This window comes from Coffea arabica, chromosome 10c, assembly GCF_036785885.1.
Source record: "Coffea arabica cultivar ET-39 chromosome 10c, Coffea Arabica ET-39 HiFi, whole genome shotgun sequence".
NCBI lineage: Eukaryota > Viridiplantae > Streptophyta > Magnoliopsida > Gentianales > Rubiaceae > Coffea > Coffea arabica.
In genome coordinates this window covers 53,257,298-53,283,569 of record NC_092329.1, presented here as the reverse complement: position 1 = coordinate 53,283,569, position 26,272 = coordinate 53,257,298, and the positions used below count along the sequence as shown (strand labels likewise).

The following is a 26,272-nucleotide window of genomic DNA, read 5'->3' as shown; positions in this document are numbered from 1 at the left end:
TCATCCCCGTCCACATCTTTTGGTTGTAGGGCAAATAGATAAAGAGAAAAGCATCACATCACACAAGAAGTTTGTGGCTTTTTAGTCAACGCTAAACAGGAGGATCATTTCGAGTCTTCTTGTCACGCCTTAAAAAAATAAAATTGCAGGTATATTAGGTGGGTGGGTGAAGGAGGACAGGATTGCAGGGTAACACAACCGAGATAGACTGAGAAACTTTGCTTGCCACAAAGCTTTAGGTTCGAGAATGGCAGGAGAGGGTGTCAAGTTGCTGGGCTACTGGGCAAGCCCTTTTGCACTCAGGGTTAGGTCGGCATTGAAACTCAAAGGCATTGAATATGAGTACCAAGAAGAGGATCTTGGAAACAAGAGCCCCCTGCTCTTGCAGGGTAATCCTGTTTATAAGAAGGTTCCAGTTCTGCTGCACAACGGGAAATCAATATCAGAATCCCTCGTAATACTCGAGTATATCGATGAAGTTTGGAAGCATAATCCACTCCTCCCTGAAGATCCTTATGAAAGGGCTAGATCGCGCTTTTGGGCCAAATTTGTTGATGAGAAGGTAAGTAAGAAGGCAGAATTCTGCAGATCATCATAACAATCTAAGTTTTTGGCTAGAAGCAACCAGCATAATACTAGAGGTTGTATCATATGCTATCAGTTTTTAATAACGCAACTTGCGAGTCAATATAGAAAGAATATTTAATGTTCCCTGTAAAGATTCCAAGTTCACACATTACTCAAGTTGATTTCATTTACAGAGCACCTTTTTTTTTGAATCTTTTCTTTCCAGTGTGTGCCTGCACTGGTAGGAGTAATCACCAAAGTCGGGGAGGAGCTGGAAAAGAGTGCAAGAGAAGCTCGTGAACATCTGAAGACCCTAGAAAGTGGACTGGATGGGAAACGCTGTTTTGGAGGCACGAAGATAGGTTTTGCAGATGTTGCTATTGCCTGGATTGCATACTGGGTTAGAATGGAGCAGGAAGCTTTTAAGATACAACTCATTGATCAGCAAAATATGCCTTTGCTTGCTGCGTGGATTGATTACGTCCTTGAAGATCCAGTCATGAAAGAATTTATGCCACCTTACGACAAACTGGTCAAGCACACGAGAGATTTGCGTGAGAAGTTGACAGCAGTTGTGTCAAATTGAAGTGAAACACTGTCAATTCAATTCACGAGTTCCTGCAAATGATTTGTCTAAGTCTACTGCTAGATCAACGATGCATCGGCTATAGCAGAATAAAATACTCATTATGGGAAACAGGCAGTTGTGTGCTAGCGGATAAGTAAACAATGCAACTAAACCATATGTGTTATGAGATGTTATTCAGAATTATTGGCTTCCATTTGCTTTGGATATTATGTGGCAGCATGAAAAGAATTTTAAGGTTTCTTTGTTTATCCGGGCCGTTGATGTTTAAGCAAAATTCATAACCCATGAACAAAATCAATTCTTCCAGGAGAGACAGAATACTTGACTTGGTGTTGTGAAGCTGGTAATTTGATACACACACCAACCTCAACCCCTGTCCCTAAAACCCAACTCCCTTGGGGGAAAAGAAGAGAAGAAAAAGAGAAATGGCTAATGTGACTCCCCTAAGAAGGCAAAAAGAAATTGCTAATGGAACAAGCAAGCTTATAGCATTACCATGAACTCATTCACAAACAAATTCAGATTACTGATGCAAAAAGATAGTGAGGAGCAGAAGATTCGATCCCGAATCAGAAAAACCAGAATTTGGAGATGAGTTATACCAGGATTAACAGATGAGACATAAATGGAACCCCAAATTCTTCCAGAAATCCTTATGACAAGAGTGAAAGACATGAACAAAGACAAAACTTTGCTGCAACATTTCTGGCACCAGAGGAGAAGATTTAAACAATTCTATCAACAAATCTCCAAAACGGAAATGAGAAAAGAGTTCAGAATATGCGTATTTGCAAAAAAGAAAGCAATTCAGCCATCAAAGCATTTTTCATATTTTGTGGTAGGTCTGTACCTTCATTGGAATCATTTTGTGTAAAAACTAAATTTTCATTTGCTTGAAAACCAAGGAAACTTACAACTGTTATCTTGTTGTACGTCCAAGAAGAATTAATGCTGACTTTGTGTCATAGATGCAGAGAAAGAAATTGAGCATCACATTCTGATGTTATAGCAACTCTTTCGCTATAGAAATTCTTGATTCTACAACACCCAAGTTGCCAGGAGAGGGAACTCCAACTCTTTTGAAACGGACTTTGTTGAAAACAAGCATCAAGCATGTTTGACACAACAGGCTGATCGTTCCAGCTGTTTTCAGGTTCAGGGAAGAAAGTTGAAGCCCAAAAATTTGTATCTGCAAAACTTATCAAAGAATCCGCCACTACACATCTTTTGCAATCTCATATATTGAATTCATGAACAAGTGCAGAAGCCTCATAGTCCAATTCAATTCCATCCTTGTGCATAAGTTCAAGGATGTATTCAATGGGTCTTTGCGAGTAGGCATGCATTCTTAGCAATGATTTATAGACTGGCAAACTAGCAAGGCCCAAACTCCTGATGATTCCAAGATACTGCTTTGCGTCTTCAATCTTTCCCTTCTTCTCAAAGTACTCTGCAATTGCCACCACAATACTAGCTGATGGTCTCCAATCACAATCTTCCAACATAGAAAGGCATCTTCTCATTGTATCTATAGCTTTATCCATTTCATTGCTCCTTACCCATCCCTCTGTGAATATCTCCCAAGTTTTATAATTTGGACATCCACCTCTGTTCAATGAACGGATAAATAATGATTCAGCTTTCTTCATCATGTCATTCCTCATGTATGCGCCTAGAAGAATGTTTGGCACCCTAATATCATATGTCCTACACTGTGACTCCCACTCAAGAAATATATTTTCAGCTTCTTTAATATCACCAAGCTTCACCAAACATGACAAGATGCACATGTAGTTCGCACATGTGATTCTGCCCTTTACCCCTTTGCTAGCTTTCCAAAGCCGCACAACTTCATCCTTCCTATTCAAAGAGGCATAGATTGTTGACAAAAATAAATAACCAAGGCGATTACAGCTAGATAGTTTATTTTCTGCCTCTCTCAGTGCCCAAAAAGCCTTGTTAACTGCTCCTGATTTTTGGTAAATATTTGCCAAAGTAGATAAAGAGCTCCATCCTATCACAACATTTTTGTCATGAATCATTTCTTTGTAAACATCCTCAGCTGATCCAACACCTGACAGCTCTGCACACGCATTCATCCAAAGGTTGTACGATAGGACATTTCTTGGTATTCGATTTTGTTTCATCTGCACTATGACAGCGAGCACTTTCTTATGTTGAGATGTTGCTATGTAAAGCTTCATCATCTCGTTAAATGGTTGAGGGTATACAATTAGCCCCAAGCTGTTCATCTTCTGCATGAAAGCCTCAGCCTTCTCAGTGGACCTTTCTTTAACATAAGAGTGAAGCAGAGGGAGACAAGCGGCTTTCTTAGAAACAGTGTCGGGCAAATTTTCAAAATACTCTTCAGCTTCCCCTACAGTGTGCACTTTAATTGTCAATTCCAACCTCATTGCATGATCAACAGCAGACATTCGAGATCTTTCTTTAGCCTCCATCCATGTGAATATCTGCAAAAGAAAAAAAACCAAACAACATTGCTTCCTGCATCGAATTTCTGACATAAACCCCACAATAGGAAAAAAAAGAAACATACATATCCTGTCTCTTGCACTTATACTCTCACATTAACATGAAAACCAGAGTAAATGTATAGCATCAGTGCCACTACAACCACCAAAAATCACCCCTCAAACAAGGAGATTGCATTTCACTGAGTTTAAGCATTTCAGTACAACGAGTACAAGGTCAAAGAATGAAATTCAATCTTGGCGTTCACCCTGCAAATACTACCAAAAGCAACCTTCCACGTGCAGAAAGGGATCCAAGGAAGGTCTGTATTTCATGTGCAGAAAGGGATCCAAGCCAAGGAAATTAGCATCTATCAAGATAGTCATACAGGTAATCCATCCCATCAGCAAAGTTCTACCGGCCATATCACAAACATGAAAATAATCTAGAAATTGCAGAACAGCAGAAATCTACTATAAAACCAAAAACTTAGAAACTCATTTTCCCTTTTCACTCATGTTTAATTACACCAAAGCCGTCCAAGAATCTAGCAATCTCGGCTTCAATTCTTCCAAATTTCGCGTTACTAGGAAAAGCATCAAGATTGACACCACAATTACGAGATGTACAAAATGAAAAAAGGGAAACAAGAAAAGGGAAAAAATGGGTACAGAAACAAGAAGTCAAGAAAGCCTAAGAAGTAGTAAAAGCATTAAGCACGAAAGACCTCCAGGGCGTGCTTGAAACGCTGCCGTTTCAGCAGTAGCCTGGATATGCAACGGAGCTCAGAGACTGAGACCCGTCCGCGGCCTTCCTCAACCCAATTCTGCAGAACAGAAGTGGCGCTCCGCCGTGGGTACACAAGCTTTAAAATCCTAGTTTTGAGGCCACCAACACCACCACCATCATCTTTATCAATCTTGTGGGCCTTGTTAAATGACTCCGTACTGAGTCTAGAAATTGTTTCTGATGAGAAATGCCTCCACAACCTCCAAATCACTTCATTTGCTACACTGACAAATATAACATTTCCGCCCCACCAAAAATTAAACATCACTAAGGGAGAAACTCTTCAGTCACAATTACTGCAACTTTCTGGGTAGTTAAGAAAGAGTTATATTTACCTGCTTGGAGCAAAAAGCTGCAGACGAACTGCCATTCTTGATTTCTTTCCCCTCTTCTACAGCCCACAGGATTTTTTTTTCCCTGTTGTTTCTTTTGTTAAACACGGTCGCTGTTCTATGGAGGACGAGTATTGCAAATGAACCGCGCTGAAGCCAAGCTTAGCTCGCGACTCCAAAGGCGTGTTCTGAAAAAGGCGTCTGTACTGCGCCTTCGTGACAAGAAAGGCGTGGTTATAGGGCTGTAGCATATAAGCTGAGAAATTACGCCTTCATTTCCAATCTTTACAATTTGTTCCAGAAACTGCTGCCGCCTGCCTAGAATCATTGTAGACTTGCTAAGCAAGCCAAGGCTTGTCACTAATCAGTAATTTCCGGTACCCAACGACGGCGTCTCTTTGTCGCTGCTCCGCCCACTGCCTTTAACCTCCCAAAAACCTCCGGATTTCCATGAGCCCGTCCGACGTCGTCGGAGACCGTTGCTCGCTTTCAACTCCCCCGTTTCAAACCTCTAAACCAATTAATCTTCCTAAAAATTTTTCATAGGTTTGAGTTCAAATAGTTTAAAATGGGCAGATGGAAGCCGCTTGGTTCGTCAGCACATTCAATTTTGAAGAATTTTTGGGTAGTTTTAATCAATAATCAATTATTTTTGCTCAATCAAAATTACTTACTATTTGATTTATCGCTTCATATCTTCTTCTGTTCTTTTTCATTTCATTTTTTGCCGCAGTTTCGGAGTTCAAATTTTCTAGAATGTTCAGCTGGAAAGAGGCCATTGCAAGTGGCATTTCCGGCCTTGGATCACTGCCGATGTAAGAAGCCGTTGTAGGCTATAATTTGTTTAGTTATTGCGCATTGTTTGATTGTTCATTACAAAGATGGTTTTAGCACAGTGTAGGTGTGCTTAAGGAATATATATTATCCCTTAGGAGGAAGAAAAAACAAAACTTTGCCGCCCAAAATTAAGAACAAAAATGGTAAATAAGACAAAGCTGAAATAGATTACTCAAATGGTTTGGCACAAAGGAAATGTGACTGTTCTAGGTTCCTTTATGTGTCTATTCGTTACTTAGCTTGTTGATTCACAAATTAATATAGTGTAACGAGGTCACCTGTAATTTACTGTCGAGTCTCCGTTCAATTTCCAAAGGTTTACCTTTGAGATGTATTGAGTCAGAGATGATGATTTTAAATAGAAAAGGCAATTTGGTTTTACAAATTTATTAAATGATTCTTCTTGTTATGAGTAATTAAATTTTAGAGTGACATCTGAAGGTAACAAAATCAGGTGTTAACATCATCAAATTGTGATAATATCCCCAAACCCTGATGCTATTTTTTAACTTCACTTCAACAAAGGGTGTTTATCTTCTTCTCGTTAGAATGCTTGAAAATGGAATTTGGGGACGTTTATCACAATGGCTTTTCCAGAATCAACAGTTATTTCTCTCCTCTAGAGAATGTTGTAGTCTTTTTGACAAATTGTTTTTCTCTTCTAGAGAATGTTGTAGTCTTTCAGAATCAATACTCATTTCTCTGGTAGGTCCATTTTCAGATCTGTAAAGTCCATTCTGTTGCATCCAGAATGGACAAAAATAAATATATTTTAGCTATTGTAATTAAAAAAGTTTTCTTTATGAGGTTTAGTTTAGTATTAGATGGTAGCTGAAATTGCTTATGACTAGGTCTGCTCTAGGGCAGGGCCACTCTGAGTTTGGTACTAGGCAATTTGCCAAGTATGGAGGTTGACCCTTTCTGAGGTTGCCCTGGGAATGGACATGAGCATTTGAGTTTGCAGTTCCGCATTTTCTTTTTTGGCTCCCACCGGGGTTGGGAGTGGGGGAGGGGAAGGATTGACGGCAGCCACACTGGTGAAGGCAGTGTTTATTGGTAGAAATTGTAGCACTTGAAAAGTGGTTTAGTATGTCGAATTATTTTATGGGTTTTTGCATGGCTCTTAGCTGCTTGGTCTCATCTGCAGCTGTTTAACAGGGTAGTAATTGGGTGGCAAGTGTTTGCATGTGTAGTTGCATGCCAGAATCTGGTGTGGCTTGGCGTTGGAGGTAGCAGTGACATTTATCTGGCATGGGTAGCACATTCTTTAGTTGGCAGCTGAAAATGCTTATGACCAGGTCTGCTCTGGGGCATGCTTATGGTTTGGTGACATGCCCTATGTTTGGTGCTAGGCAATTTTACCAAGTATGGATGTTGACCATGTCTGAGGTAGCATTGGGCTTGTTCTGGGCATGGACATGAGCATTCAAGTTTGCAGTTCTGTGCTTACAAAAAAAAAGTTTGCAGTTCTGCATTTTTTTGGCACCCGGGGGGGGGGGGAGGCGGTGGTTGGTGGATTGACAGCAGCCATACTGGTGAAGGCAGTGTTCATTGGTAGAGTTTGTAGCACTTGAAAAGTGGTTTAACATGAGTAATTATTTTATGGGTTTTGCATGGCTTTTAGCTGCTTGGTATGGTCTGTAGCTGTTTACAAGGGTAGTAATTAGCTGGCAAGTGTTTGCTGTGTGTAGTTGCACGCCAGAAGCTGGTTTGGGTGGGCATTGGAGGTAGCAGTGACATTTATCTGGCACGTTCTTCAGTTGGCAGCTACGCATGAAACAGGGACAATGTAGTTGGTTAGCTATCTCAAAGCTACCAAGATGTTGACAGCAGTCTAAAATATGGTTCACTGCTTTTGAACGTTATGCTGTTGCTGTTTTCAACTGAACTTGAATTTGAGTTCTTGTGATAAAACCCTCAATGTTGGATGCCATAGACAGAGGGACATGCTACAAGTCTAATTTGTAATGCCTTTGTGGTTGAGAAAAAAAGTGAATGGTGTGGCTTTGCCTGTATGTTGCCATTTGTTAATTTGCCTTGATTTGGTTTAGTATAGGGCAAGGCTGGCATCTCTGGGCCCGGTTCACCTTGTGTTTTGGTGTACTTATGTGTGTGTGTTCTTATGTGCATATCCTCTTGTTTGACTATAATATGTGAATGTGTATGTATTTGTTGCAGTGACTGTTGGGTAATGTATCTGTGAAGCATTCCCCGCATGGTTTGCATTTCTACTTCTTATTGAGTTGTCTAAGTATGGAATCCATAAGAAGCAGATGTGCAGATAATTCTATACATAAATCTGTAGTTGTATAATAGAAATGTAAGCTGTCTAATGCTGAAGTTATGTTTCCTCAGATTTGTGCAGTTGCAGGATTTTATTGTACCCTGCTGATTTTGTTCCTAAGGGGCTATTATTGTCCAAGCGCTTCATTCATGCCACAGGTTTTCTCTTTGATTTAAAGTGAAAAGGTGTCTTGATTCTGTGGAGATTTTTGTGACAAATTGTGTTATGTTTCTGATTCTACTGCATGCAAATTAATTCGCAGGACCTTCCAATTCCACGGAAAGAGATTACTATGAAATTCTTGGGGTCTCTAGAAATGCCACCAAAGAGGAGATTAAGAAGGCTTTTCATGCTGTGAGTGTATTATGATGCCTCTATTTAGTGTTAATTTTCAAACTTCACAGCTTTACACACAGACACACATACATTCACATATATGTTTTTTTGTATGTGTGTACTTGGTTTTACTTTGTTTTGGATGATCAAGTGCTATGATGTATTGCTAACTTCTTATTGGAGTACTTCTAGTTGAATTTCTCTTTAACTAGGTACTTTTGAACACTTAAAAAGGGTTTCAACTTTTCTTTGACTATGCTTGTAATAAAAGATAAAAAGACTCTCAATTTGACAGACACCTGTGGAAGAGGTTATATGAGCATAGGATGCATGGAGTGTGATTAAGATTAGGTATTGTAATTCAATATTATTATATATCAGTGAAGTATAAGTTGAGCATTTGAGCGTAAATCACTCCAAAAAGAAGAATGAACAAGTGCAAAAAGACTGGATTAGGTGGAAGTTTTGTTTATTATGTGGATTATGCTGTCCATATAGTACATCATAATTTGATGATGATCAGCACCTATGAATTATGCTTCATCCACAATTAAATGTTGCAAATGGGGTGAAGCAAAAATGGTTTTCATAACTTAATATTATATCATTACAAGGATGTGGGAGTATAAATCTAATGGTTGAACATGCACAAGATTATACTTGTTGAAAATGCTCTGCTTGCGTGTCTATTTACTGTCAGTCTTGGAAATCAATGATGCCATCTTCTGAGTTCTGACTTTTATGAAGTTCACTGTGCAGTTGTCAGAGGAAACTCAGAGGATAAGTGTTGCTAATCATGTTATTGCATGTCATGTTAAATGTGTTGTAATGATTAGTCCTAAGATGTTAAGGTGAGATCTATAATGTTTAGAATAAGAGAAAATGTCCAAGATGGTTTGGACATATTTTGGGTCATCATATAGGAAGTGCAGAATGGATTCTTGGAAGCACCAGAAGTAGAGGAAAGTAGAGAAGCAGATGAAATGAACTAATGATGGCTGCCATGATTTCAGTTTAGCAGAGACATCAACCTTGAGAAAAGAGACTGAGAAAGTGGATTTATATAGCCAAAATAGGATTGATATATGCTTTTTAGTTGAATATTGTGTTAAATAATATTTCAATATTTTTCTGACATTTTATTATTGTCTCTTTGGCAATTCTTAGCTTGCGAAGAAGTACCATCCAGATGCGAATAAGAAAAATCCTTCTGCAAAGAGGAAATTTCAAGAGATAAGAGATGCTTATGAGGTTTGTAGTTGTTTCTGTATATTTGGAATCATAAATTCAGGATTGACTGTTTCCTGGAAAAGTGTTTAATTGATAACTGCTCTGTTGAATGTGAATTCCAGATTTTACAAGATCCAGAAAAGAGAGCCCAATATGACAGGGTAATAATCTTTTCAGCATTTGGTATGTTAAAATAGTTTTCCATCTGCTGTTTGACTTGTCAGTTCTCCAATCTAATTAACCATGAAAGACAGATCAGTGAATATGGCAGGACTGGAGAAGATGTGAACTATTCTTCTGGGGATGCGGATGGGTTTAGATTTACCTATGGAACTCAATTTTCTGATTCATTTTATGATGTTTTTGCTGAGGTAAAGCTGTTGTGCTTGCTTAGCTTGTCTGCTGTAGTTCTGGAATGAAATTCTTGTTATGCTTATGTACTAACTGTGGGTGATATCTTGTAGATATTCAAAGATCAAGCAAAATTTCATACCAAGGATATCCAGGTTATCTGCACTTGGGATTTTTGTGATGTTAGATATTATTGTTTCCATCTATTCCAGTTTGAGCAAGCTTAACCTATTTGGATTCTGATCGGGATGTTATAGGTGGAGCTTTCACTCTCTTTTTCTGAAGCTGCTAAAGGATGCACCAAGCATTTATCTTTTGATGCGGATGTCCCCTGTGATGCTTGCAGTGAGTGGATTGTAACTTAAAAATGTGTAATCCTAGATTATGTTTACTCTTTCAACTCTGCATCTGGTCTAACTTCATAGTTCTCTCTGAGGAAGAGTTCTTAATCAGTTTCTGCATTAAACAAGTATGAATTTAGAAGTGGTATAGCATGTTATATGTCCCATGGGTATAACAAGGTCAAGGATGATCTGGAGCACTTTAATTTTGTGATTCTTTCAAATTGTTTTTCTTTAGTCTAATATTATGCTTTTTTGTCTTTTTGTACTGAGTTCTTCATGTTTTCTGTCTTCTCGAAAACCCAGATGGGCATGGCTATCCACCAAATGCAAAGCGAAAAATTTGCCATAATTGTCAAGGCAGTGGGATGGTTAGTGTGTTACGGTTATAATTGCGTATATTGTTGATACTAATATTATTAACACATCTAATAGTCTTGAACGCTACTAGGGTTTAAGATTATTTTGGTCTTTTTTCTGTTTAAAAGTGTCTTTGTTTTGTGATTCATGAATAATAATGGTTACATTGTAGCAAACATTTCTTCGCTTCACTGAAACGTGCAGTATGTGTAAAGGATCTGGTGTAATATTTAAGGTTGGTTTATTTCTTCTTCTTCTTCTTCTTCTTCTTCTTCTTCATCATCATCATCATCATCATCATCATTATTATTATTATTAGTAGATTTCTAATACGTATGCAATTCTAGGAATTTTGCAGGGCATGCCAAGGATCAGGTGCAGTTGAAGGAGTGAAGCATGTTAAAGTGTCAATTCCGGCAGGTTGGTGCTGAATGTTTTTCTGACCAGACTATGATCATAGGACTTGGCATTTTCATTTGAAATCATTATAAAATTAAATCTCCTATTTTTGATCTTGTATTGCATGGATAATTGAAATTGCTCAACTTCATCCATTTTAATTGGCTTTAAGGGACCATTGTGGAAGATTTTGGATCTATTAATTGCTACCAGCTGGATATTCATTGTATAGTTCCATGTTCTTGCAAGTAGAAGAACACTTTGGTATTACAACATAATAATAGCTGGACTTCCGATGTGTATCCTCCCGAGAACTTTTAATATCTTCAGGAATAGAAATTCGATCTTGAACCTTTGACAGGTGTCCTCTTAAGATTTTACAGGAAGTGGTTTATATGTTGAAGTATGACCCTTGTTGCTTATAAACTTGCTGTAGATACTTACAAATTGCCAATGGCTACATGCGGATTTTGGTGGTTTTTCAAAATTTTTTTATGAAAGCAGTTTGCTGTTCTCATACTGGTTCTGGGTTTGCATATTTCTTTTCATGCGAGGATGCTATTGTGAAATAAATTGTCTTTGCTTGTTATAGACATCAGGATATGCTAGTTTAAAAAAAAAAATCAGGATATGTTGCCTGTAAGATTGTGTCCTAGCTATTATATCATCATGATGCGACAGTGGTGGAAATATTGAGTGGCTTGCTGTTTTTGCTCATCTTCATCATGGAGCAGGTGTGGACACTGGGGATACAATTCATGTTGAAAATGCTGGCAATGCTGGCAGACATGGACTCGAACCAGGCAGCCTGTTCATAAAGCTTAAGGTAGAGTCCTTCTTGCTTGAATTTGTTTTATTCCACTAAATTCTTATTTCTTGATTAATTTTATAATTTTCCACTAAATGCTTTTGTATACTACCTCTTTCTGTTTAGAGTTCCCTAATATGAACCTTGTTGTCCTTCCCACCCTCCCCCTTCTCTCTCTCTCTCTCTCTCTCTCTCTCTCTCTCTCTCAAGTTGTACAAGAATGTTGTTGTAACTTCTATGTCCAGTTACACTATGTAATTATCCACCTAAAGAAAATGGTTTAATATAGTGACATAACAGAACCATAAAGGTATGATTACTCTTATTTGCTTTGTGAAAATTTGTGCATCTCTGGTTTCAGGTCACTGAAGATCCTCTTTTTGCCAGAGATGGGGCTGATATATATGTAGATAGTAATATAAGCTTTACACAAGTGAGACACCATTCTTTTACTCTTTTATGTTTAAGTCTCCTTAATCTACAGGCACAGCTAATGCTTAATGTGGACAGATAATTTTTGTGTTCACTATGATTCTGAACCAAATAAGTATCCTTTTACAAGTATACTGTCTGCCTACCTTCTTTGTTGGACCTTTCTTTGTCATTCGTGATCGGATAGAATCCATATGGATGTTTTTTGAAAGTTCTATGGGGCTCTAGTGGAGATATTTGTACCATCTTATTATTATGTTTCTTGGCCCTGTGAATCTCAAATACCAATGTATGAAAGTTACAGCATAGGCAGAGAGATTTAAAGTAAGGTCTGTTTGGTCTCTGATTACTGTTCTGATTTAATCTAAAAAATTTACTAAATAAACTTTTTCAAAGCATTTTTGTGTTCCATTATTCAGTTGCTATGAAAAATTGTACCCAAAAAGTAATTAACATTTAAGCTGGAATCTGGATGGATAAATGCAAAAATAAGGGAAACAAACTCAAAAAGATAGGATTCAAAATGTTGCTACATCTTATTATTACCTTTTCTTTTTTCCCTGAAACCTGTATCACTTGTTGTTTCAATTTAGAAAGTATAATTTTGGTAAAAAATTGTAAATTCCACCTTGAATGAACCAATCAAGGTGTTTATCTAACTGTTTATTTTGTGATTGGCATAATTGATTGTAAAAATTGTCGTAGTGACAACTAGATTGAACAGTATTGCCATCTCTTAGGGTCTTGATTGTGTTGTTTCGAGCATTGGGTCCCAACAAGCAGAATTTGTATGTACTTCACTGACTTTGGAGCTAGTCTTATCTTTTAGCATACCTTATTCAACAAGTGCTTGACATGTTCTAGAGACATTTAGCTGGATGATTTCAACAAGTACTTCTTGGAGAACTTGGACTTGGTTTTGGATGCGCTTAGCTATGGTTTTTTCATGCTTTCTTTGATTTTTATTTTTCTGGCGATATTTGTCTGCTCAGACAGATTGTGATGGGTTAAAGTAATGCTCTAGATAGGCATTTTTTAATCTGAAACCAGATTTACGAGGTTTCTGTTATGAGCTTTAAAACTCAGCATATATAGCTATTTAGAGACTTAATTTGATATCACTTTCAATTGATTGTTGCCACATTTTAGGAACTCTAAAATAATTTGAAGTCTTTTAAGATCCTCTATAACAGTTATGTGGTGATTGTATTTGATAGTACTGGACTTGGTGTTCAATGCTTACTAGAGTTTTTTTAACAGGCTATCCTTGGTGGAAATGTGGAAGTGCCAACTCTGTCTGGGAAGACGAAAGTGCAAGTATGATGTTTATTTCACCTTATGATGTTAATTACATGTATATGTGGTGATGTGACGTTCTCTGCCTCTCTTAAACTGTGAAGTTATCCTTTAGTGGTAATATTCTGTTGGAGGGTTCTCATTGACTGGTCTATGTAATGGTGCTCATGTTGCTTCAAGACATTTACTTTCAGCCTTGTGATGTCCACTTAGTAGTTATTGACAGGGTTTAAGGACTTCTTCAAAATTCTTTTCTGCTGATAGGGAAGATTATCTGGATCAAGATGGATTATGCATACTATGGGAGTCTTGAGTATTCAAACTTGCAGTTGAAATTTGTGCTATTTAAAACACAAAGTGCAATAAACTTTACTCAAGTTATGAGATTTCACTTTCTTGTTTTGGATATTTTGAAGAGACAAGTGATTTAAGCAAGTAGGATACTGTTTCCATTTAATTTCCGTCGTTTATTTATTTATTTATTTTTTGTGAGAGGATACAACATATATGTTTGATAGAAACTGAAACATTAAGAAAATAATTTCTTCCTGACTCCTCTGTGTTCGTGTCTCTGTTTGTCTGTTTCTTCTCAATGAATCCAAGGAGCATCAATTCTGGATTTCTTAAAGCTACAGTCTTATAAAAGACTACTAGAAAGCAGTTGATATGCAGGGATGACAAAATAAAACAACATACAACTATGGCTATTGACGTTTTTCAAGATCGTAAGTTAGGCTCTTTGGATGATGCATTATGTTTGAGATAAGTTGCTGATACTCTAACATGACACTTTTTACCTCAACGACTGCTTCAAAAGCAATATAGATGTGTAAAAGTTTATGTTACTACTGGTGGCCCACGAAAATGTTTAATTTTTTCAACTGTTTCTTTCATTCTGGCTTGCTTTCCTGGTGCTTTTGTATGTTGGATTCCAACTTTACGAGGGGATTTTTACTTTTAAAGTGCTTCAGGGCTTTCTTGTAGTGACATACATTTAATAAAGCAATCTCTTGGTGATTTTTAGTTTACGGGCAAGCTTGTCTTGGTGAAGGTGTAACACATAGGTTTATGGATTTCCTTGTGGTGTTCTTGTCATGCGATTTTGCATAAGCCCAATTGAGTTTATTTCTTTTGTCCTTGTATCTTGCCATGCTTATGTGCAAGCTTTCTTTCTCAAGGTGCAGATTTATCTAGGCAAAGTGAAAGCAGAGGGTTATAGTGACCTGTTTATGAATTTAACTCACCACCTTTTTTTTTTTTTTCCAATCAGATTCCCAAGGGTGTTCAACCTGGGCAGCTTCTGAGACTAAGAGGCAAAGGTGTGCTGAACCTTTTGCTTCCCTCAGAGAAAGCTTGATTGATGCTTTTTACCGTTTTTGTTTTTTGAAATTTACATGGAGGGATGTATGCAGGGTTGCCAAAGAGTGGCTTTTTTGTAGATCATGGGGATCAGTACGTACGGTTTCGCGTAAACTTTCCAGTGTAAGCTCTTTACGTTATTTTATTTTTCCTTGCCCTCTTGTCTGTTTCTCTGGTTGGGGAGTATTTTAGGTTAGGCCTCAGTAGATAATTCAACCAACCTGCTACAAGTAATTGCTGTATTGTTGCAGAGAAGATACAAAGAGCATTATTACTAGGTTAATAAGCTAACAAGTGAAGAATGTCTTTTGAAAGTAACGATTGCATTATACCAATAAAACATACTTTGAAAAGGTCCCTGATATGATTTCAATTAACTGCTCTGCTTCCCAGAATGCTCAAAAAATCATCTGCTAGACTTGCATACATTGAGCAGCAAACTGATTCAGTTCTGATTTTCTCACTCTTCCTTTCCCAAAATAGTTCTGTTTATGTACTCACTATTCTTTCTAAAATGTCAGTCTTAGCTTCTGAACTCTGTATAGGGCCAGTTACACAAAAAGGTTGTAGCAGTTCAATACTGATCAACTAGAATGCTGTTGCAACAACTGGTTGGGTTTACGAGCATGTGATTATTTGCATATATGTGCAATGGAACATATCTAAATTCAGGAGATGTTACTCAAGGAATATAGAGCCAACTGTTTTTATTCTGCAGTATTCTACATCTATCTGCCTACCTTTCCACGGACTGAACTTTTCCGTGAACCTTGTGACCATGAGAATTTTTGAATCCTGTTATTGAAGTTGCTTTCTAGCTGATTAAATTGGGAAAGGTGATAGCTGATAATTTTCTCTTATTCAGAGTCTTAAATGAACGACAACGTGCAATACTAGAAGAGTTTGCCAATGAGGAAATTTCCAGTGAGCATAACACGTCTGGTGAAGGAAGTTGGTGAGTTTGTTCTTTCTTTTAGATATGGTAATAATACTTAAACTCTTTTTTTTTCAGTTTCGAGGTGTTGTATATGCACAAAAAAATAAAACTTGGCTGTCTCTGTATATTTTGGCCTCTTCTTTCCCTCATCCCTGTCCCCAAGAATTTTTTTACTTACCTTTGAATTTGTAATGAAAGTCTTTTTTATCCCTATTTGCTTGAACAGCCATTGAGATGATATTACCAAATTTAAGTGTTCCAGTATAAGAAGTATGCCTTGTGATTGCCATATTGTGATGGTGATTTGTAATGCTGTAAGACTGTGATAGCTGGAATCAAATTTCAGACTTACACTAGTAGCTCATTTTAGCTCGTGTTAGAAGGATGCAACTAAAAGAAAACAAAGGTAAAGTTTTGTCCCTTTGTATCTGAAGTGTAAGTATTAGTCCCCAAGACTGAAAATATATGTCAATTTTGCGGATTGTTATTGAAGAACTGGGGCTATTCTTCATATGGGTTTCACTATTTGAAAATGCAACTTCAAAATTGACTTTGTTAAACTTTCAGTGTGTCAAGTCTCATCTTGTCGTTCAGTATCTTTGGTCTGTGGCTCTTTGTTTTATTTTTTTGGAAAGTTGGAATAGGTTCTCATGCTCCCTCCTTTGCTATTGCTCCTGTTAACATGTAATGAAGATGAATAATAATTTCTTGGAAATGGAACGGCCCATGCTGTTGAAAGGAATTTGCTGTTCTGACAAATTTTGCAACCAAGGAAATTTTGGCATGGCTTGTAACATTGCACGAGTAACTTCCTCCAATGCACTAAATGTTTGGGATCTCTTTGTATGTTTGTTTTCCAGTTTATTTAATAATGTCCTCATGGATTTAGCAGTTGAGTTTTTTGGGTATACTTCATAATAGGATGGAATGTAAGAGGTAGGATTTTTTTCTTACATTTATCTGTATATTTATATCTTAAAAATAAGGACAAGCTGTAGCCGCCTAATTGGTTCTGAAGTTGGAAAGTCTCAGTTGCTTTCTTGGGATTCCTTGATCAATATACAGGACGTGAAGTTATGATTGAAGGAGCAACTTTGGAGTGTATTTTCTAATAGGATAATAACAGAATATAAAAAAAAAAAAAAGAGAAGAAGAAGAAGGAATTATGTCTTTAAATTTTTAATGTATAAAGTTCACAATGTTCATTTAAATAACTGGTTTGTTTGAGAAGGAATATATTTGCAAACTTAAAGGGGAATAAGGACTAGTCAAATGTGGGAAAAAAAAGTGGTAGAGTTTGTAGTAGCTTTTTGGGTAAGTTGGTAATTCAGCTGTTATTCAAATAAGGAAGTAGGTTTCGTTTGTAACTTTTGTTGCCACTTATTATAATGCTTTCATGTTCTCGCACATAGGAACAGGGCTGTGCAAGAGAGTGCTAACGGGATAAGTACTATATTATGTTTCGTTTAAAACCAGTGGAGCTCTTGTATGAGATCATAGAACTGCTTCTATTAAGCCCTGCCGGGCATGGAAAGGGGGTATCAGGGGTATGATGGACTCAGAAAACTGTGCAAACTTGGCTGTTAAGGTGTCTTTTTGTGCAGTACCACTGCCCTCGACCTCTTTGTTGGTTCTTTGTTAAGTTGCTATGATGCATCAATCTTCGGCTTGCTGTTATATCTAGTGGTAATTTCCTTGAATGCTCCCTGCGTCTGTTTTAGCTTTGCTAAGTTACATCATATGCACCCTGGATAGAAAAACGTTTATATCTTATGGTACTATATAGAGCATAGATCATTCATTCATTCATTCATCTTGGAGACTGTTGGTGGAAAATGGGTTCTCTCTCTCTTTTTAGTTACCATTCTGAATGTGGTGAACATTCTGGAACTGGTTAACAGGCTTTACCAGCAGCTGTCTACTGGTTGAACTTACAGGTGGCAGCAAATGCTCGGTCATGTTTTGGCCCCCAAATATGTGCTTGAGTTCTCCGCGTTGGTGTTAATCCTTCTGTTGGTGAAGAAGATTTTGGGATGAGAGTCATCACAAAGTGAAGATTGGAGTTGTGAAGGGATGGATACTTAGATGAAGAGCTAAAAATCATTTTGTGAAAAAATCGAAGTCTTGACTTTTTGTATTCTTGACAATGGAATGCTATGGCATCCGTCGCAATTTTGGTGCTGATGATCTAAAAAAAAAAAAAGGGATAGAAATTGTATGATCCCTTGACGATGAATGTTCACATTATTGCCCTCAAAGTAAATTATATGATCCCTTGACTTGACGTACACCAATTCTTAAGTGAAGATAACAACAGTATATTTTGGATTATTGTACATTAATTAATTAATAATTAGACTCTTGAGAAATACAGCACAAACAAACCCGAAACTCAGGGAGCAGCTGCTTCTGGAATTTGCTGCTTCTTGCCATGCTTGATAGCACCATAAAAGTGCGAAATAAAGCCCCAAAGAGAGAGGGCTAGAGCGATGCCCTTCTCTGCCTGGAACTTTTCATGGTAGAAAATGACGGCTAATACTTCTGTGATTGGAAGTAAAGCGGCGAGCATGATTCCGGAGAACAAAGATGAAGCACAGAAGATTATTCCAGTGAATCCCACCGTGAAACATTGCCAAACAATGGCACACCAAACTAGAACCAAGTAATATTTTGTTTCTCCCAGTTGATATTCTCTTGCCTCTTGGGAAATTTCCTGCATAATTACACGCTTGAAAGATCATGTACAAGGAAGAAAGGCAAACCCAAGAAATGAGTATTCCTATATTTACCAGGCAAAAGTATGGGAGAAACAGACCTTGAAGTCATTGTTGACTAGCATCCCGACAGCTGAGAAAACCGTGGCAGAAATGCACACCACCGACTGAAACTCCATCACCAAGGTGTAGCTGATTGCCTGCTTGGCCTTCATGTACGTCAATTCAATCAAAGGTAGGAGACACCCAGACAAAGCTGCAGCTGCAAATGTCAAAATGAACCCCAAAACATACGTCTTATTTTTCTCACCCTTTGGTCTTTCACTCCCAGCATGAATTGCCAAAACCACCGATCCCAGTGTCAACAGCACTATGGCGTTTACCGTATACGCATTGAACTTTTGGCCGACGAGAATGAAAGCTGAAAATGCGGTGAAAACTAGCTGAGTCGCAAGGATGAGGGAGTTGGTTGACACGGGCAAGTGCCCGACGCCAAAGGAATACAAGTGATTGGTTAAGCCGACTAGGCAACCGATGATTACTCCTGATATGAGCGTCCGAAGATCGATTAGGACTAGTTTGGTAGGGGAGCCTCCTTCGGGTTTCTTGCGACGATTGCAATACGAAGCTACAAGTGGGATGAGAATGAGAGGCCATGCTGCAGTTTGTAGCCACCCTGTTAACCATATTCTTTTGCCTCCATGGAGGAAATAGAGACGCATGATCAACGGACCGCCGCATGCCCCGACGGTTACTAAAATGATGCTTAGCATAAGCAGTAATTTTCTCGTAGGGTTGCTAATGCGTTGAGCTTCCATTTTCGTCTACTTGATTATCGCCAAGCTTCGTGTTTCTGAATGAATCAAGAAAGGGCTGCAAAAGATTGTAATTTGTAATCACCAAACTTGATTCTGGACTAATTAAATGTGGTCCAAATGAAACTTGAGTCTTTAATTTTTCAGATGAATGTGTGGAATCAGAAATGGATTGATGTTGTGTGATGATTATGAAAGCTAACAACTTATACAAGGGAGATCAGAGGTCACCAGGCATTTGCTTACTGTTAAGTGTTAACTCCAGATATCGATGGGAAAACACAACCACCCACCCATGAATGCTCAATTTTCATCTTTAATTCCAGCCATCGCGCCATTATATCTATAACCAAAAGGTTCTTGAACTTCTAATCATTTGACAAGAATAATGATGTAGGCATCTTTAGGGCTTCAATTTTAAGTACCATGAGTTAGGTTTACCTGCCAAGAGATCTCATTAATAATAGCCTTAAATCTCCATTCCAATTAAAATCTATTGTGTGGTAAGCTGTAGTAGTCGGGGCCGTTAAGAAATTAGGATGATATGTAAGGTAATACATTACTTCTTCATAAAAGATGACAGGCTAATACATTTATTACTGTCAATGCGACTCCTCATGATGCTTCCCTACATCCTCATACTATGTTTTCAGACTCGGACCAGATATTGATTCAGTCGAGCTTAGGGATCAATGATCAATGAATTTGATCGGGATTGAACCGAATGATGCCATAAATAAAAATTATTTAAAAATTAAAAGATTGTATCTAAAATACCTAAAAGCATGTTAATATTAATAAAGATATATTCATATATATATATATATTTGATGTTTCAAATATATTTAATAAGAAAATATAAAGAAATTAGAATGATCAAGTAGCAATTTATATTATTCAATGAATACTAATAAGTTTAGAATTTAAATTATGGACATGATTGAGAAATAACACCAAACTTTAGGACAACATTTATAAAGTATGAAATATTTGATGTATATTAATAATTTTTAACAACTTAGGGGTCAAAACATTATATTAAAAATGCTTTGACTTTTCCCACAAAAAAAAAAAAACCAACTCTGCACACAAATCGGTTCTTCCGATTTTTTGATTAAACTCGATTTTTGACTGGATTTGAACGAGTTTTTATCCATCCAGTTTTTTAGATAATATTTTGGGAAATTTTGCAGGTAAAATTGGGTTCAAAGAGCTGAACGTCAATTTCACTCCTACGCATTTTCATCTTTACTAATCAATGTTTAGCCTAACAGTCAAAAATTACATGATATGAAAAAAAAAAAAGCGCCATACCCGTAAACTAAATATTTCTCAAAGAATATTAGCACTAATTCATGAATCATGATCTTTAATTCGAAGAACACATTCTGCAGATGTGTTTGGTCATCCAAATCTGGATAATACGATGAAATACATGCATATGTACGTCTCAATTAATATGAATTTTTTTCGGTCACAACTGTATAGCAATCAACTACGTACAATATAAGAAGGAGGTTATACATAATTATCTCTGGTCAGTGGCTAATACTTAAATACTTTTCCACTTGCTAGAGATGCATTTTCCATCATAACTAAGCTGATCGAATGGAGACTAGATCAGTAAGACCAGCTAAGAAAAGACGATCAGCTTATCCTACCTAGTGATCTCAACTTAAAGAGCAGAAACTGAATACAAATAGCTTTCAAATTATTCTGCGCACCATATACGAAAAGGGAATTGAAATGATTCATATACAAGAGAGATGTGAAAGAACCGCGAAGAAAGAAGCGGAGCCTCGAAGGAACTTGACACACAAGCACCAAAATCTAACAGTTATATATATAGTAGGTCTACTACTGTCCTCTCAAATTCACCACCAACAGGCAAGCAAACCTTAATCAGACAGACAAAGTCCAAGGAAAATCCAGAAGAGTAAAGAAGAAATTGCGATATGCTTTAATTAGTTCTAAAAGGTTACCGGTTGGGCAGATCTAGAGATGTCTGTTTAATTAGTTCTCAAAGGTTACCGGTTGGGTATTAGTACACAGTAGTAAACTTTTCCGTCTAATGATCTTGTGCCAAGTTAGTCATGGTTCGAAGACTCGGCCGAGACCGAGACGACTCGGCCGAGTCGTCTCCGTCTCGGCCTAGTCCGAGACGATACCGCGACCGAAACGTTTCGAGATACGTGACAGGCCGAGACGTCACCGTGAAGGGTTGAAACGGCCGAGTCACACCGAATCACTCCGAGTCATCCCGAGTCAACTTGAATTTTTATTATTTTTACTAAATTTTTATTATTTTTATTTATCATATTTTTTACAAATTTTAGAATATTAAATATTTTAAAAATTTGTGTCTCACCGAGACCGTGACCGATATGTCGAGACCGATGTGGAACGTTTCCAGCCGCGACCGTGACCGCGACCGCGACTTTGAACCGTGAAGTTAGTACACATAGGCTACATGGAGGAGGAAAGAGACCTTAAAATTATTCTTCACGATCATGCCAACAGTGGAGGTTGGTTGGGGGAAAAAAAGCCAAACACAGTCTGAATCTCCATCACCAAAGCGTAGCAGATGGCCTGCTTCGCTTTCTTGTACGCCAGTTCAGTCAACGGCGAAATTAACCCGTTTACAGCACTGGATGCCAATCTCAAAACAAACCCTAAAACATGCATCTTCTTGCTCTATCCCTTAGGTCTGTCGCTGCCTCCATGCAAGGCCACAATCACCATTTCCACCGTTAGCAAGACGACCGCATTCATGGTATTCGGAGTAAACTTTTGCTTAACAATAAGAAATGCAAAAAATGCAGTGAAAGCCCAGTTGTGATGCCGCAACGAGTGAAGCAGTGGAGACCGGCAAATCCGCCACCCCAAAGGCATAGTACGTAATAAATTGCTTAGCCTTCAAGTAAATTGACTCCACCATTACCAAAATCAGCCCATACACAGCTGCAGCCTGCAGCTGCAAGAGTCATCGTGAAAACTAAAACATCCAACCTATTTGACTCGCCCTCTGGCCGATCAATCCTTGTATGCAGGGCCAAAACAACCAACCCAACCCCACGGTCAAACAAAACAAGAGAAGATGCTGTGAACTTATTCTTAACAAGAAGGTAAGCAAATATAGCAGTGAAAACAAGCTGTGTAGAAACGATGATAGAAGAGGCTGAGACGGGGAGGTGGGCTAGCCCGGAGGCGCACAACTAATTCGCGACACGGGTTAGGATGCCGATGACGGCGGTCTCCGTGAAAACCAGATAATTGATAAAAAAAAATAGGCTGGTGCTGTGGCCTTGATTCTTGCGGCGATGGAGATAGGAGATAGTTAGTGGGATGAAAATTAGAGGCCATGCTGCGGTTTCTAACCTGCTTGATAGCCATCTACTTTTGCCTCCTTTGACGAAGTAGAGACGCAGCATCAAAGGGCCACCACAGTTGCCTATTGCTAAGATTATGAGTTGAGAAGCAGGATGGTTTTCTCATGGTGTCTCTGACTTAATTTTGCTGCTGCTCCACGACCAGGCCTCAAAACCACAATGCACGTGTATATTGATGCATGCATCTATAGAAAGACCAGTAGCAGATTTAAATGGTAAACTACATACACTTTGACTTCTATGGAGAAGTTTTTTGGAACAAAATGAATCATTTTCCGCCTCTTGAATACAAAGAAATCATAGCCATGTAAATGTTTTTAAAAAATTTCATGTAGATTCGGTTTCAATCACCATTACTAGACAGGATATCCCCGAGGCATAACCATGTAAGCGTGTAGTATGGCAAGGAGGGAACCTCTGTGCTTATAATTTGAGACAGCGTTTATTATGACAGGAGCCAAGGCTTCTACAGTCATGAGTTCAATTTACGGAAGAAAATGTAAACACTGATATGCTAACCATATATATTAACATAATAACATGCAACAATTAATTGACATAACAAATTTTGATACTTCTAAGTAATTGTATCTTAGATTGATCTCATCCATCAATTTTAAATCGCACCTAACAAAATCATTAACTTTTCATTGCGATCAAATCTATGATTGAAGGCAATCCACACCCAGTTCTGATCCCTCCTTCGAAGCAATTGCCGCATTATTGCCAACTCACTTGACAAACTTAAAAAATTATGTGGTTGACAATACATACATAATTAACCACTGGGTCATTGGTTCAGTGGTCACCAGGGAGGGGTTTAAATCCCTCCTTAAAGTGTAGGTGAGGGTTATACCATAGCACTTCTTTGATTTAGTTGAGTTTGTATACCCACTAGCCCCCTACCACAGCCTCCTTAGGCTCCCTCTCCCCTCTAGATTAGGATAGAGTAGGTTATACAAGTGTATTGTTACTGACAAAAAAAAAAGACAATACATACATAATTGTGAGGACTACTTTAGTTACGGTTATAAATTGGATTAGAAAATGTCAAATGCATATTTATAAGTGTAAAGGCTGCGACACAAACGGCAGTTTGGTAGCCTGGAAAAATATTAGAATACAATTTCATTAAATTAACTTTATAACATTGTTGCACAAATGTGCGTACTCTTGTAATGGTGTTGAAAACTTCACCTTATATCTAAATGTGTGTTTTCTGCGTCAACTTCACCTTATATTTTGGCGCACAAGAATGGACGGGTCACCTCGAATATATGCAGTAAGTACTTTGAGTTTAATTGTTTATTTGTTCAATGATTCCTTGAGTTGATCGAATAAATTTCTTATTGTATTCATAACTTTACCCAAGATTATTATTGGTTCCGGGGGTGCTACTCCGATTATGTCACTATCTTTGACAATAAAACACAAGTTAGGCTTGAAATCTGTTTCTGCCACTACTGATTTTCAATTTTTTCTCTGGATCATTTTCAAAAACATGTTGATCAACGTTTGAAGCTTGTTACATGATCGAACAACTTTCCTGATGTTCTATATATAAGCCCTTCCTTGATAGAGCTGCCATTCCACTTGCAATGCGTTTAGTCAGTAGCCGCTCAAAATTTGTGCAGAATCATTGGGTTTGCAGAATTGCTCGAATGTAAACCTAGTTGAGAAGAAGTCCAAAATGTATAATAAAATAGATGATCCAAGGTTTTCTCATGGACTACTTACATATTCATATATTTAAATGATTGAAAAATGGTACACCTCCCACGCAATGAAAATAAAAATACTCTCAATTGAATGTGAGATCTGTATATGCAATACAAAATTGGGCCTCTCTGCTGCAATTAAATGATCAGATCAGTGTTGGTGGCGATGGAATTCTGCAATCCCAAAATGGAATTGGCTTCAGAGATACCCTTATTTGACCTGTCGAATTAAGGATAAATTTCCAAGCCATGGCGACACTCCCAATGCAACTTTGGTAACAGAGCAATCCATCTATCAGTCCATCTTTGACCAAAATATATGTCCTCCACCCTCACCCAAAAAAGTTAAAAAAAAAAAGCATTTTCTCGAGCTGAATTATGAAGAAGGTCAAATCTACCAAGCGTCCAAAGGGTAACGCTGTATGCAGTCATTCCATGGATTATCATTTTCTTGGGCTGAATTTTGCAACCACTTCCAAACCAAGCTACCAATCTTGAATCCAGTCCCGAATGCAATCATCCACATTTTGTCCCCCTTTTTAACTCTCTTTTTTGCTTCAAAATAAGCCAATTCATAAAACACAAGACTACTAGACGTGTTACCAAACCGGTTCAAACTCATCCGAGCTGGCTCAGTTACCTCCCCCCTCAATCTCAAAACCCTCGCCACTTGTTCAATTACAGCTTTACCCCCAGTATGAATACACATATGCTCAAATGCTGCTGTAAAATCAGGCACCGTTGGTTTGGACTCACCACGGGACAATGCTGCCACGGCCACCGAGTACGCGTAAAGAACGAGTTGACTCAGTGGCAAAACTCGCGGTGCAAGAATAGTAAGATGCTCCCTCAAATTCACCCCAGCCACTCTTACCAAATCCTTTGTAAGTGCAACTCCGGTATACCCTTTATCATCCTCCTCCTGAAATGCAGCCCGGTACGACCGGTCATCGGCTCCGTGGTGAGTTCGGAGAATGTCAACAAGTTCCATCTTGGCAACTGAGCGGCGACTCGGGTCATTCGTCAACATTGCGGCGGTGCATCCGACGCGAAAGATGCAGTTTGTAACAAGCATGGAACGATTGTCACCGGAGTACCAGTTTAGAGTTGTGCTTTCGGTGATCACCACAAGGGCATGTTGGGCTTTTCCACTGGCACGTAAAACCCTAGCTGCACAGTCAATGGATAAAACCCCAGAACCGCATCCCATTCCACTCAGATTGTAAGTTTTCACGTCCGGTTTGAGGTTATAATGGTTTACAATAAGAGAGGAAAGCGAAGGCGAATGTGAAAAGCTACCGCATGTAACAACAACGATGTCAATGGATAGAGGGTCGATTAGGGTTTTAGACAAAAGTGCATCTATGGAAGAAAAAATTCCTTCTTGAGCTTCTTGGATGGCGCATTTTAGCGTGGGAGTAGTATCTTCCCCGAAAATGAAGGGGGGTGCGTAGGTTTCGTCACCTAGGCCGGATTTAAGGTAGATTTTACGCATGAATTCAATGGTTTCTTGGGTGAAATGTTGGTTTCGAAGTAAAAAGGATTCAGCTACCCCGTACAGGCACTTCCGGTGGGGTGGCGGCTTATAGCACGTGTAGTTTATGAGAAAGACGTGGTTTGGGCGGGTTTTGAGCCCGCAGAAGATCGAGAGGAGCATGCAAATGGAGAGAAATATGGAGAGGTGGAGGTGAGTTAAGAGGAGACGGAGGACGACGGCTACGAATGGGATGTAGGATAAGGTGATGTGGAGCAGGAGTGTCAGTGATAAGAGACATAAAAATGAGAACTGGAGAAGTTTAATTTGCTTCAAAGATATCATGTTTGGAAATTTTACGGATGTATATTTGCTGTTTCTCCCAGAACGCAGGAGGGGGCGGTGGCAGTGTTGGTGGTGGAGGGTGGCGGATAGGGCTGTGG

At 38.4% G+C, this 26,272-nt stretch overlaps 5 protein-coding genes across 16 annotated transcripts; 2 read left to right on the top strand and 3 right to left on the bottom strand.

The window, feature by feature from the left end:
• LOC113714605 (glutathione transferase GST 23-like) lies at nucleotides 1–1,404 on the top strand. Its single transcript, XM_027238532.2, has 2 exons — nucleotides 1–562; nucleotides 794–1,404. The coding sequence occupies exons 1-2, from the start codon at nucleotides 248–250 to the stop codon at nucleotides 1,151–1,153; spliced, it is 675 nt and encodes a 224-aa protein (XP_027094333.1). The 5' UTR covers nucleotides 1–247; the 3' UTR covers nucleotides 1,154–1,404.
• LOC113714601 (pentatricopeptide repeat-containing protein At5g27460) lies at nucleotides 678–4,929 on the bottom strand. Of its 2 annotated transcripts, XM_072068444.1 has the most exons (5): nucleotides 4,753–4,929; nucleotides 4,356–4,641; nucleotides 2,071–3,627; nucleotides 1,759–1,861; nucleotides 678–1,096 (listed from the first exon to the last, which is right to left on the bottom strand). In XM_072068444.1, the coding sequence occupies exons 1-3, from the start codon at nucleotides 4,785–4,787 to the stop codon at nucleotides 2,392–2,394; spliced, it is 1,557 nt and encodes a 518-aa protein (XP_071924545.1). In that variant the 5' UTR covers nucleotides 4,788–4,929; the 3' UTR covers nucleotides 678–1,096; nucleotides 1,759–1,861; nucleotides 2,071–2,391. The 2 variants fall into 2 exon arrangements, with proteins under 2 accessions (XP_071924545.1, XP_027094324.1); XM_027238523.2 differs by lacking the exon at nucleotides 1,759–1,861.
• A 119-nt stretch (nucleotides 4,930–5,048) lies between these two features.
• On the top strand, nucleotides 5,049–18,007 carry LOC113714602 (chaperone protein dnaJ 1, mitochondrial-like). Of its 11 annotated transcripts, none has more exons than XR_003453756.2 (19): nucleotides 5,052–5,564; nucleotides 7,942–8,028; nucleotides 8,133–8,224; nucleotides 9,374–9,457; nucleotides 9,559–9,597; nucleotides 9,691–9,807; nucleotides 9,901–9,942; nucleotides 10,045–10,132; nucleotides 10,435–10,499; nucleotides 10,661–10,723; nucleotides 10,836–10,908; nucleotides 11,622–11,713; nucleotides 12,057–12,128; nucleotides 13,388–13,444; nucleotides 14,694–14,742; nucleotides 14,836–14,905; nucleotides 15,648–15,737; nucleotides 17,132–17,405; nucleotides 17,657–18,007. XR_003453756.2 is itself a non-coding variant. In XM_027238527.2 (19 exons), the coding sequence occupies exons 1-19, from the start codon at nucleotides 5,318–5,320 to the stop codon at nucleotides 17,754–17,756; spliced, it is 1,419 nt and encodes a 472-aa protein (XP_027094328.2). In that variant the 5' UTR covers nucleotides 5,056–5,317; the 3' UTR covers nucleotides 17,757–18,007. The 11 variants fall into 11 exon arrangements, 7 of the variants coding, with proteins under 7 accessions (XP_071924547.1, XP_027094327.2, XP_071924549.1 ...); XR_003453758.2 differs by lacking the exon at nucleotides 17,132–17,405 and adding an exon at nucleotides 15,946–16,125 and having other exon boundaries at nucleotides 5,053–5,564; XM_027238527.2 differs by lacking the exon at nucleotides 17,132–17,405 and having other exon boundaries at nucleotides 5,056–5,374; nucleotides 5,483–5,564.
• A 33-nt stretch (nucleotides 18,008–18,040) lies between these two features.
• LOC113714604 (purine permease 3) lies at nucleotides 18,041–19,349 on the bottom strand. The gene is made up of 2 exons (XM_027238530.2): nucleotides 18,535–19,349; nucleotides 18,041–18,432 (listed from the first exon to the last, which is right to left on the bottom strand). The coding sequence occupies exons 1-2, from the start codon at nucleotides 19,249–19,251 to the stop codon at nucleotides 18,112–18,114; spliced, it is 1,038 nt and encodes a 345-aa protein (XP_027094331.1). The 5' UTR covers nucleotides 19,252–19,349; the 3' UTR covers nucleotides 18,041–18,111.
• Nucleotides 19,350–24,421: 5,072 nt separating this feature from the next.
• LOC113713493 (3-ketoacyl-CoA synthase 4-like) lies at nucleotides 24,422–26,272 on the bottom strand. Its single transcript, XM_027237224.2, has one exon. It carries the CDS (start codon nucleotides 26,172–26,174, stop codon nucleotides 24,750–24,752), a length of 1,425 nt encoding a protein of 474 aa, XP_027093025.1. The 5' UTR covers nucleotides 26,175–26,272; the 3' UTR covers nucleotides 24,422–24,749.

Excerpts from the sequence above, each read along its gene's own strand:
- LOC113714605 (XM_027238532.2), top strand. The coding sequence starts at position 248 with ATGGCAGGAGAGGGTGTCAAGTTGCTGGGCTACTGGGCAAGCCCTTTT. Across the intron at positions 563-793 it reads CCAAATTTGTTGATGAGAAG|TGTGTGCCTGCACTGGTAGG; the intron begins GTAAGTAAGAAG and ends TTTTCTTTCCAG.
- LOC113714604 (XM_027238530.2), bottom strand. The coding sequence starts at position 19,251 with ATGGAAGCTCAACGCATTAGCAACCCTACGAGAAAATTACTGCTTATG. Across the intron at positions 18,433-18,534 it reads TAGTCAACAATGACTTCAAG|GAAATTTCCCAAGAGGCAAG; the intron begins GTCTGTTTCTCC and ends GTAATTATGCAG.
- LOC113714602 (XM_027238525.2), top strand. The coding sequence starts at position 5,318 with ATGGGCAGATGGAAGCCGCTTGGTTCGTCAGCACATTCAATTTTGAAG. Across the intron at positions 11,714-12,056 it reads GCCTGTTCATAAAGCTTAAG|GTCACTGAAGATCCTCTTTT; the intron begins GTAGAGTCCTTC and ends CTCTGGTTTCAG. Across the intron at positions 14,743-14,835 it reads TCTGAGACTAAGAGGCAAAG|GGTTGCCAAAGAGTGGCTTT; the intron begins GTGTGCTGAACC and ends GGATGTATGCAG.
- LOC113714601 (XM_072068444.1), bottom strand. The coding sequence starts at position 4,787 with ATGGCAGTTCGTCTGCAGCTTTTTGCTCCAAGCAG. Across the intron at positions 4,642-4,752 it reads CAGCTTTTTGCTCCAAGCAG|TGTAGCAAATGAAGTGATTT; the intron begins GTAAATATAACT and ends TATATTTGTCAG. Across the intron at positions 3,628-4,355 it reads GTTTCAAGCACGCCCTGGAG|ATATTCACATGGATGGAGGC; the intron begins GTCTTTCGTGCT and ends TTTCTTTTGCAG.
- LOC113713493 (XM_027237224.2), bottom strand. The coding sequence starts at position 26,174 with ATGATATCTTTGAAGCAAATTAAACTTCTCCAGTTCTCATTTTTATGT.